Source organism: Microplitis demolitor, unplaced genomic scaffold (assembly GCF_026212275.2).
Source record: "Microplitis demolitor isolate Queensland-Clemson2020A unplaced genomic scaffold, iyMicDemo2.1a ctg00000141.1, whole genome shotgun sequence".
Taxonomy (NCBI): domain Eukaryota; kingdom Metazoa; phylum Arthropoda; class Insecta; order Hymenoptera; family Braconidae; genus Microplitis; species Microplitis demolitor.
Window position 1 is genome coordinate 23,764 of NW_026525970.1, and position 10,478 is coordinate 34,241.

The following is a 10,478-nucleotide window of genomic DNA, read 5'->3' on the forward strand; positions in this document are numbered from 1 at the left end:
TAAATCAGTCAACAAAATCATTACTTAAAAAAATAATTTACATGATTAACTGTTTGATTAAAAACAAAAAAACATATTTAATTTATTTACCGTTAGATTAAATAAAATATTATATAATGTCTCTATCTTTTACACTTAATAGTTTTTAAAAATTCTCCAACTTCTTCTTCAAGTGCCTCCACATCATTTCGTAGTTTATTGTAAGAGTTAACTCTTGATCGTGAATTAAATTCATCACTCGCAGAATTAATTTCTGTGAGATTTATACTTTCGCTCAGTGGCAATTGTCGATAGAGTTTTTGACGTTCACTAGCAACTGAGGCTTCAGATACTCGAAGCTGCTCATTATAACATCGTTGTAATTCTAAACAAATAATAAAATTTATTTTTATCAAAAATCTTTAAAAATAATGATGATAAATTATCAATACCTCGAAGTCTCTGGTTTTGAACTTCTTTGATAAAATTGTCCTTTTCATCTTCTAATCTTTTTTTCTCAATATTCTCCAACACTTCTTGTCGTTTTTTACGTAAAGTTATTTCTTCTTCTCTTAAATTAATCAACTCAGTCATTTTTTCTTTATTTTCAATAATAAATTTAGGATATTCTTCGAATAAAAATAATGGATATGGTCCATCTGGTGGTAATGCACAGAATGTTTCTCTAAAAAAAAAACAAAAAAAAAAATTATTTCAGTATATTAAATTGCAAGTACTAAAATTAAAAAATAAATAATTAGGGGAGCGTGTGATCGCCTCGATTATAAAAATTTAAAAAAATTCATCGAATAATAAATTTTGAATTTAATTTTATTCTTTAACTCTTATTATGGTATCACAGAAAAAACAGAATATTAAAAATTAAAAAATAACAGTAAAATGTGGAGTCTGTTATCAATAATTAGTACTATTATATGTTTAATGCAAAGTAGTTTACTAATTTTTGTAGATTCCTAAAAATTACTATCAATTATTTCAAAAAGTAAGTAAATATTATTACTTTTAGGTATAATACGTGACATATGAGTGAGAGTTTATTAATTTATGGCATAATCTATTAAAAAGTAATGATTGGTCAAACTAAAAATTGGTATCTTAGATACTGATTTTTTCGGCCGAAAATTTCAAAAGTTACTAACTCTTATTTTATAAATTCGATATCACTGATCAATTATTACCTTAAAATATCATTTATTCATCATTATAAATTAATTTACAATATACATAAATCGAATAAGTGGTAAATAATAAAATGAGAACTTAGTATACTAGATACTGATTATTCGCTCATAAAAATACCGAAAATTTTTAAGTCTTATTTTATAAATTCTATCCCATTGACTAATAATTAATATAAAATTATATTTATTCATTATTATAAATTAATTTATTATATACATATATCGAATAAGTGGTAAATAATAAAATGAAAAATTCGTATACTAGATCTTTATATATTAATAAGTACGTTTACTAATTTTTCGGTTCCTCATTTTTTAAATTTTTCTATGTTTATTAAAATAGTAATAACTGCAGATTTAACCAATTTATCAATTCTTTTTCATATTAATTTTAATATACGAAATTACAAATTTTGCTTTTCTATGTGTATCAAATTTTAATATAAATAATAGCCATTTTGTAATATATATATATATAATGATCCTGGTTTGATATTAGTATCGAGAATACTAATTTTAAGTCGAAAATAAACTACAAACTATTTAAATTTTGAGCATCATTTTTTTCCGTGTAAATGCCTCAATACCGGTACAAGACCCAATACCGGAACGATTTGATGATCATTATATTATATTTTAACTCATACGCGCTAAAATTAAATAAAATTTTCTTTATTTAAAACTTTAATATTTTAGTTACAAAATAAGATATAAAATAGATTTTAGAAAATATTTAAAATATGAAAAAAAAAAAAAAATGTTAATTAGAGCAATAGTCTCGGATTAATGACTTTTTTATGTCTCTTAATGGTTTTGCTAAGAAATCAGTCAATGGTCTTAAGCTTATAGAAAATGCATAGAATTACTTTTCAATAATTTTTTTTTTTTTTCGTATATGCATCTTGAATGACATAAAATTCAAGAAAACATATTACAAATATGAAAAAAAATAGTATTATTATATTAATTTTACTGTTCGTCTATTGGTGCACAAAAATGAACCCGTGCCCAGTACCGGAATAGCCAATCATATTAATGTTATCGATAGACATTAACGGTGAGTTTTATTGACTGACTAAATCAAGTACAATATTAATTATTACTGGAGCCCTAATATTTAATGCAGTATTTATAATTGTTATAAAAAATAGATTAAGTATAGATAAACTCTAATTTAAATCATAAAAAATAAATTTTTGTTTTTAGTTTTTTTTTTTTAAATTATTTTTTTAATAAAACCTCAAATGATTTATTTTGTTTCTATTCTTTAGTTCAAAATATTTATTTTCATTGAATTTTCAATAATTTAAAAATTTTAAATACATTTTACATTATGGGCGTGATATAGCAGACATCAGACAAATTCAAAATTATTAATAAATCGAGTAAATAATTAATAATATAAAATTTTAAAAAATGTAAATTCAAAAAATTTTGAAATTAATAGTGCTTTTTTTGTAAATATTATTTTTGTAATTATATATCTTATTTATTTACAATTTCAAATTTGTCTGATGTTTGCAACATTCAAACCCGTTTTATTAAGTTAATATTATTTAATAATTGTTAATATTTTCACTATGAACAAATGCAATTTGATTATTTTTTAATAGGCAAATGTCTATTCTGCATGATGTAATAATAACATTTTTGTTTCTTATTCTACGTTTATAAAAAGATATATAAAAATTTTAAATTTATGAAAATTACTTATTAGCCATAAAATTAAATTACTTTATAAAATAATGAATGATATTAAACTAAAAACTATTGATAAATAAAAAAAATGAGTATTTCTTTTTTTTTAATTTTTTATTTTACAAAAAACAGGATTAAGCCTATGGTGTAATTATAATTAATTTTAAATATAATAATAATAATAAAATAGTTTTATTTGCACAACTTTTAAGTCTTATACAAATTTTTACATATATCATATTTTCATTTAGTAATTAATTTTAAATATATTATGATTTAATTTTTATTTATATTGTAATTGATTATTTAATAATTAAAATTTTATTATTTATTTATTAATTATTTACAAGAATTATACTAAGCTTATTAACTAAAAAAGTGAACTTTTAATACACAATTATGATTAATTTATACAATCAAAATTTACCACATTTACATTAGATACTTAACATTATATTTATAAAATTAATCAAATCTCAAGTAATATTTTATAAAATTAAATTATCGGATGATAAACGATTATTTACAAATAATTACAATCATTATTACGTTGTCTTATTAGAACTATGACAACTTACGTTTTTTAACAGGAACAAAAATACTGCCCGTATCATCATCATGTTTACGTTTATAGCTGTAGTTTCCGATAGCTCCAATTCTTACTTCCACATCTGCTGTAGTTACAGGCATAAGTTGACTACTCGTACTTCCCACAGAATTATCTTGTATTTCTTCAGCTTCAGGTGAAGATACCGACGACCCATCTGAATTAGCAGATTTTTTCTTCGTCAGTCTGTCAAGATACTCGTGATAGCTGATCTTTCGTCTACTTGACTTCCTAATTTCAGCTTTAGCCAAAACATTCTCCTGATCCGATGAACTGGAGCATCTCTCTTTTCGATTCATTAAAATCAATTGGCCAGTTGGATTTTTAAATAAACGCATCACCCGGTTTTTTATTCTAGGTGAAATTTTATTTAATATTTCCTTGAACTCCCTGTCCATCTTAATCAGCAGATCAAACGTCACTTTCCGATCCAGCAACCAAAACCAAGGATTTCCATCCAAGACTTCTGGAATTTTCCATTGCGAGGATCGAATAGTTAAATATATGCAAAACGCCGCCACGACTGCCGGTTTGTATTTGACGCACATTGACGTCATCTGCAAGGTGTTGGTCGCCATCTGCAGAAAAATCTTGCATAGTTCTTTACAAGCGTTGATTTCTTGGCAGAATTTCATAATATACTTATGTGGATGATTCACTCCCATCCTGAATCCTAATGTGGCTAAAAGGATGCGTTCATTTAATATTATAGTCTTGACATGATCCTGGTACTCGGCAGCAGTGGTGTCCAGTTGATAGTTCATGTCTTTTTTCAAGCAGCGATAAAAAGCATTGATAACGTCTTTCAATTTTTGTGGCTCTTCTTGAACCTTTGCCGCCACGAAAATTGCCGTCATTGCCATTTCATAACGATGAAATTTCGACAATGAATGTTGAGTGTAAAAACGGTGCATGTACACTGTAGCTGTATGCGTACAGACTTCCGACAATTTTAGCCGCTTGCCCAAATCATTCATTAAGTAAGCAGCTTGTTGTTTGTGGTCCAGTTCTTTTTCAGTACTTACACCATCTTTGAAACTCGGAGAATTCTTTAACTCTTCTTTGCTAAAATACCACTTTTGAGCCATATTAACTTCACTGTACACTTTATTATTTCACACTGAAATAGCTTATTCACTTCTAAAATCGCACAATTTTATTTTTCCGTAAACTTTTTATTTATTCTCAAGCGAACTGTAGGACATTGAGTTCGAGAATAAAATGACAAAATATTGACGAGACACTGAAATTTAAGGGATTTTATAACAAAGCCATTTAAGATTTTATCCCAATGAAATTGTAGCAACAATGTGTATGGGGGTAATTAGAAAGTAATAGTTGAGGGCTGAAGAAATGTACCTGAGGTAGAAAAGGTTATTAGACTAATGACTATAAATATTATAATCATAAGTGTTTGAATATTCAGGTATTAAAGTAATTAACATTTCTATGAACAAGCTAAAGACCTGATGGCAAATAATTAAGTTCGTAATTAAATATTTATGTCGGGCTCTCAAATAATGAATTGAAAATTTTCTCATATAGGGACATATTTGGAGTTTATCAAAATGTGACAGCTATGCGTGCGATGAATGATTTACTTATTGATCATGTTAAATCATTGAAAAATGTTGATGTAATCGTAGGATTGGATTCACGTGGTTTTCTTTTAGGACCAATATTAAGTACTGAGCTCGGAAAACCTTTTGTTCCTATCAGAAAGAAAGGAAAATTACCAGGAAATATTAAACGCGAGAGTTATACTTTAGAGTATGGTGAGGTAAATTTAATTTTTATTATTAAGTTATAGTATTATATTTAAATATAGGTATATGTTTATAAGTGGGGTCAACATGTATTTTAAAGAGCAAAAAACCAAAAGTAGACCAATGGCTTTGATTCCAATTTCAACCGGAAGCATTTGTCGGCGGATTGAAGTTACATTTGCTTAATTAGATGTTTATTAAGCGTTGGTATTGTATAAGTGTATGTCTATGGTATGAAAATGCTCATATTTTGGATTTTTCTTTGAAATTTTTCAGTTCCGTGCTGCACTGCACTATTTGACATATTTTTCTATTCATTCTATATATTGACTCTCAAGTCAACCACCAAAACACCTTAAAAATATTGAAATAATACAAATATGCTGATTTTCACTATTACAAGAGTTCAAAAATTATTTGTAACTCTTAGATAGACCTTCCTATCGCCACCGTCCATCTTACGGCTGTAATAAATTACATTATTATTATTATGAGAAAAAAATTAATTTTTGAAAATCAACATGATTTTGTGTTATTCTTACCAATTTTGTACACATTAGTTACAAGGTTCGGATAGATATCTAGTGTTAGAGACATAAACTCATACAGAAAATTTAATCTGCAAGCACTTGGAACTTTGAAAATTGTCATGGCCCCCACTTCCACACAAATACCTAAATATATACAATTAGTAATAATATTTAAAAAAAAAACTTTTTTGATAAACGAAAATGAAAAAGTCAAAAGTCTCAAGCTTATAAATTGCACCATTATATTTATCAGTATTGTAAAGTATTTAAAATATATATTTCTAATATAGTGTTTTGAATACTTTTGTAAGATATTTTATATGTGATTGTTGGTTACAAAAAAATGATATTTTTCAGGCTACAGTTGAAATCCAAACAGACAGTATAAGTAAAGGAAAAAAAGTATTAATTGTTGATGATCTACTAGCGACTGGAGGTAAAAAAATTGATTTCATTTATGATTTATTGAAATTACGTATATAAACATATCTATTTTTGTTAAATTTTCAGTCATTGGTTTGAAGAAAGCAGCTAAAAAAACATTAAAATTAACTTGACAAAATTTCAATAGAAATAAATTAATTATTACATTTGTCTTCATGATAAAATTTTTATAAAATTTTGCCATAATTTATTATTAATTCATTAATTTTTATCTGTAAATTCAAAAATGAATCTCGTTTCAGATACGATAATGGCATACCCTAGTAGAAAATACCATTGAAAAGGTATAAGGGCATTTAAAAAATTTTGTTATCACTACACTGTGGAAAATCGGGAGAGAATACGGATTTTATTTCAATCCGAAGTTTTCAAAAAACAAAATCGTATTTAAAAGCGTAAAAGCGACAGCTCATTTCTGTTAAATGTATCTGAAAGCTAATGAAATTAGCTTTAATTTTCGTTATTTAACTTTCCATTCCGACAATTTTTTCGAACAAATTAATGACAGATTTTTTAAAAAAATTGAAAAAAAAAATTTTACGGCTTTAACTCTCAATATCTTATAAATAATACGTTGCAGGTTAATTCCATTAATTACATCTTGTAGCTAATAAAATGAGCTTCAAATTACACTTTTATGACTTTGTCTAAAAATGAACCGTTTATTCATTATGACGTTCAAACGCAACTATATGATTAATTATAAATATTGAGCCTTGTCGTCGCGATAGCGTAAACGATTTTGAACGGATTTAAACGAAACTTGACACACATATTTTTTGGTTCAATAGTTTGGTCAAATTTGAAAATAAGCTAAATCGGTTGATTAGTTTGGAAGTTGTAGACATTTTTAATTTTTCAAATTTGAGATACAAAATTATTTATTATTAATTTATCCATAAATTACTTAAAAACAAAAATTTATGTGGATCATCATTGAAAGTATTTTAAAGCTCATCTAATTAGCTTCAATTTTTGTTTCTTCACATGCCGTTTTGACAAATTCTTTACATAAATTTTTAACCTTGAAGTTCATATGGAAAACGTCTAAAAAATTTAATTTTTTGACTAATTTTTATTTGATAGCTTGAAAATAAATATATAAATAATAAGAAATCTACTACCATTTCGGCTGCCAAATGACCTTTTTTTTTATTATTTACAGTCGACAACCCGTCATAAGCCTGGTCTAAATGACGGGGGGTAAATTTTTCTGGAAATTTCAGTCTTTCTACCACCGTACGTTTAGTTTTGTTCACGACTATTCGTTATAAGCCTGTTTTATTTTATATGATTTTAAACGTCATATTTACATTTTGTTACATACGCGACTATCCTGATTTTTCTGGTGCTTATAGCGCTAAAATAAATACTTATATTTTCATACAAATAATAATTTTATTGATAAACATAATGCTCAATAAAACTTTTCAGTTGTAACAGAAGCTTTAAATTTAATTTATGATTATAATTATGAACAGTAAATTATATTTTGCATAATAATGATTAAATTATTCTCCGCGAAACATAGATAGTAAATTTCCATCATTAATTTGTCTATTTTTTCCTATTGTTAGTTTATAATTTAGACAATTTTAACGGAGGCTTATAACTGGTTCTCTGGTACAAAACTCCTCAGAGTGGTTTAATGGGGGAAGCTGTTTGGACTCAGTACCTCCCGATTGAGAGGAAGAAGCTTATGAAGAGCAGGTATATAACGGGTAGTCTACTGTATAACTTTGAAAATTTTAAACAGCTGCTATTTTCAAACAAATTTCGTTAATTTTTTAATTTATTCAAGACATTGTTTGTAAATATATATGGAGCATTCCACGCCAAATCGGACGGTTTCAAAAATTTATTTTTCCGAGTTTCTTAATTTTTTGGTATTTTTTAGTACTCCTCAAAAGAGGCTGGTAAATTTTATGATTTTTTTGATGAATGGTTCAAAAAATATCGAATTTTAGAAAAAACCGCTCTTTTTATGGTTTTTTGATGATAACTTTCGTAATAATGGTCGAAATTCAATGTTTTTTTTTCAAAATTTTCGTTTTTAGATGGCCTTTACAAAAAAAAAAAAAAAAAAAAAAAAAAAATATAAAACAAATATACGAAATGTTTTTAATCGAGATTTTTGAATTTCAAGTTTTCAACTGTGTTTTCAAAAAAAGGTGTATCCTTCGATTTTCTTGAAAATTTTCTATCTTAAACTTCTATCCATTCTGCAACTTCTAAGCCCGGTCCAGTAATGGGCCTTCCATAATTACTATTTTTTTTTTTCGATTTTTGAAAATTGAAATAAATTTTTTTTCGCTATAAATAATTATCAGTACCGATTATTGACACTATATACTTGTATTTCTTGCATATTATGAATTGATTTCAATAGATTTTTGTTCTGTGTAGGGATTTAGAAGCATTAAGTGAAAGTTGATGCTATTCATAAGCAGTTATAGTAAACGTTTTTATTTATTTCGAAGCAAATGAAACATTAGATTTGCTATACAATAAGCTTAAGACCATTACAGGAGCTCAAAAATTCCATATAATTATTCGAAAAAGCGACGAAACTGTATAACAAACTTTTTTAATTATTTCCGTGTTCTTTTGAAAATTTTATGTTAACGATTTTTATTTTATTTTATTTCATTTATGTTTCATGCTTTGCGCTTTTAATTTCAGGAACTATGTCAGCTGCCATTAAATTAATTGAAGCGATTGGCGCCGAAGTTGTTGAGTGCATTGTATTAATGGAATTAAATTCACTTAATGGCCGATCAAAAATATCAGTACCTGTATTTTCATTAATCCAGTACAATTAATAAAAATATTTAATCTCGTGATAAATTTTATAAATTTACATTCCAATGTAAATGTTTTTATAACCAATTGTCTTTTTCTACAATTTATATCTCAATTTTAAATAAATTAAAAATTAATATCTCATTACTTTTTTTTTATAAAAATTTCAAATAAATCAGTCAACAAAATCATTACTTAAAAAAATAATTTACATGATTAACTGTTTGATTAAAAACAAAAAAACATATTTAATTTATTTACCGTTAGATTAAATAAAATATTATATAATGTCTCTATCTTTTACACTTAATAGTTTTTAAAAATTCTCCAACTTCTTCTTCAAGTGCCTCCACATCATTTCGTAGTTTATTGTAAGAGTTAACTCTTGATCGTGAATTAAATTCATCACTCGCAGAATTAATTTCTGTGAGATTTATACTTTCGCTCAGTGGCAATTGTCGATAGAGTTTTTGACGTTCACTAGCAACTGAGGCTTCAGATACTCGAAGCTGCTCATTATAACATCGTTGTAATTCTAAACAAATAATAAAATTTATTTTTATCAAAAATCTTTAAAAATAATGATGATAAATTATCAATACCTCGAAGTCTCTGGTTTTGAACTTCTTTGATAAAATTGTCCTTTTCATCTTCTAATCTTTTTTTCTCAATATTCTCCAACACTTCTTGTCGTTTTTTACGTAAAGTTATTTCTTCTTCTCTTAAATTAATCAACTCAGTCATTTTTTCTTTATTTTCAATAATAAATTTAGGATATTCTTCGAATAAAAATAATGGATATGGTCCATCTGGTGGTAATGCACAGAATGTTTCTCTAAAAAAAAAACAAAAAAAAAAATTATTTCAGTATATTAAATTGCAAGTACTAAAATTAAAAAATAAATAATTAGGGGAGCGTGTGATCGCCTCGATTATAAAAATTTAAAAAAATTCATCGAATAATAAATTTTGAATTTAATTTTATTCTTTAACTCTTATTATGGTATCACAGAAAAAACAGAATATTAAAAATTAAAAAATAACAGTAAAATGTGGAGTCTGTTATCAATAATTAGTACTATTATATGTTTAATGCAAAGTAGTTTACTAATTTTTGTAGATTCCTAAAAATTACTATCAATTATTTCAAAAAGTAAGTAAATATTATTACTTTTAGGTATAATACGTGACATATGAGTGAGAGTTTATTAATTTATGGCATAATCTATTAAAAAGTAATGATTGGTCAAACTAAAAATTGGTATCTTAGATACTGATTTTTTCGGCCGAAAATTTCAAAAGTTACTAACTCTTATTTTATAAATTCGATATCACTGATCAATTATTACCTTAAAATATCATTTATTCATCATTATAAATTAATTTACAATATACATAAATCGAATAAGTGGTAAATAATAAAATGAGAACTTAGTATACTAGATACTGA

General features: G+C 25.6%; 4 protein-coding genes across 4 annotated transcripts; 1 reads left to right on the forward strand and 3 right to left on the reverse strand.

Annotated features, from left to right (window-relative positions):
- Positions 1–27: 27 nt before the first annotated feature.
- LOC128668901 (uncharacterized) lies at positions 28–845 on the reverse strand. The gene is made up of 2 exons (XM_053742706.1): positions 432–845; positions 28–364 (listed from the first exon to the last, which is right to left on the reverse strand). The coding sequence occupies exons 1-2, from the start codon at positions 571–573 to the stop codon at positions 123–125; spliced, it is 384 nt and encodes a 127-aa protein (XP_053598681.1). The 5' UTR covers positions 574–845; the 3' UTR covers positions 28–122.
- Positions 846–3,443: 2,598 nt separating this feature from the next.
- On the reverse strand, positions 3,444–4,574 carry LOC128668906 (cyclin-T-like). Its single transcript, XM_053742712.1, has one exon. The coding sequence runs from the start codon at positions 4,572–4,574 to the stop codon at positions 3,444–3,446; it is 1,131 nt and encodes a 376-aa protein (XP_053598687.1).
- Positions 4,575–4,794: 220 nt separating this feature from the next.
- Positions 4,795–9,172, forward strand: LOC128668907 (adenine phosphoribosyltransferase-like). Its single transcript, XM_053742713.1, has 5 exons — positions 4,795–4,806; positions 4,913–4,920; positions 5,032–5,266; positions 6,140–6,218; positions 8,909–9,172. Exons 1-5 carry the CDS (start codon positions 4,795–4,797, stop codon positions 9,046–9,048), a joined length of 474 nt encoding a protein of 157 aa, XP_053598688.1. The 3' UTR covers positions 9,049–9,172.
- Positions 9,173–9,226: 54 nt separating this feature from the next.
- LOC128668902 (uncharacterized) lies at positions 9,227–10,044 on the reverse strand. The gene is made up of 2 exons (XM_053742707.1): positions 9,631–10,044; positions 9,227–9,563 (listed from the first exon to the last, which is right to left on the reverse strand). The coding sequence occupies exons 1-2, from the start codon at positions 9,770–9,772 to the stop codon at positions 9,322–9,324; spliced, it is 384 nt and encodes a 127-aa protein (XP_053598682.1). The 5' UTR covers positions 9,773–10,044; the 3' UTR covers positions 9,227–9,321.
- Between the last annotated feature and the right edge of the window lie 434 nt (positions 10,045–10,478).

Coding starts and splice junctions, on each gene's coding strand:
- LOC128668907 (XM_053742713.1), top strand. Junction 5,267..6,139: donor ATACTTTAGAGTATGGTGAG/GTAAATTTAATT, acceptor GATATTTTTCAG/GCTACAGTTGAAATCCAAAC. Junction 6,219..8,908: donor TGATCTACTAGCGACTGGAG/GTAAAAAAATTG, acceptor TTTTAATTTCAG/GAACTATGTCAGCTGCCATT.
- LOC128668901 (XM_053742706.1), bottom strand. CDS start 573: ATGACTGAGTTGATTAATTTAAGAGAAGAAGAAATAACTTTACGTAAA. Junction 365..431: donor TCAAAACCAGAGACTTCGAG/GTATTGATAATT, acceptor TTATTTGTTTAG/AATTACAACGATGTTATAAT.
- LOC128668902 (XM_053742707.1), bottom strand. CDS start 9,772: ATGACTGAGTTGATTAATTTAAGAGAAGAAGAAATAACTTTACGTAAA. Junction 9,564..9,630: donor TCAAAACCAGAGACTTCGAG/GTATTGATAATT, acceptor TTATTTGTTTAG/AATTACAACGATGTTATAAT.
- LOC128668906 (XM_053742712.1), bottom strand. CDS start 4,574: ATGGCTCAAAAGTGGTATTTTAGCAAAGAAGAGTTAAAGAATTCTCCG.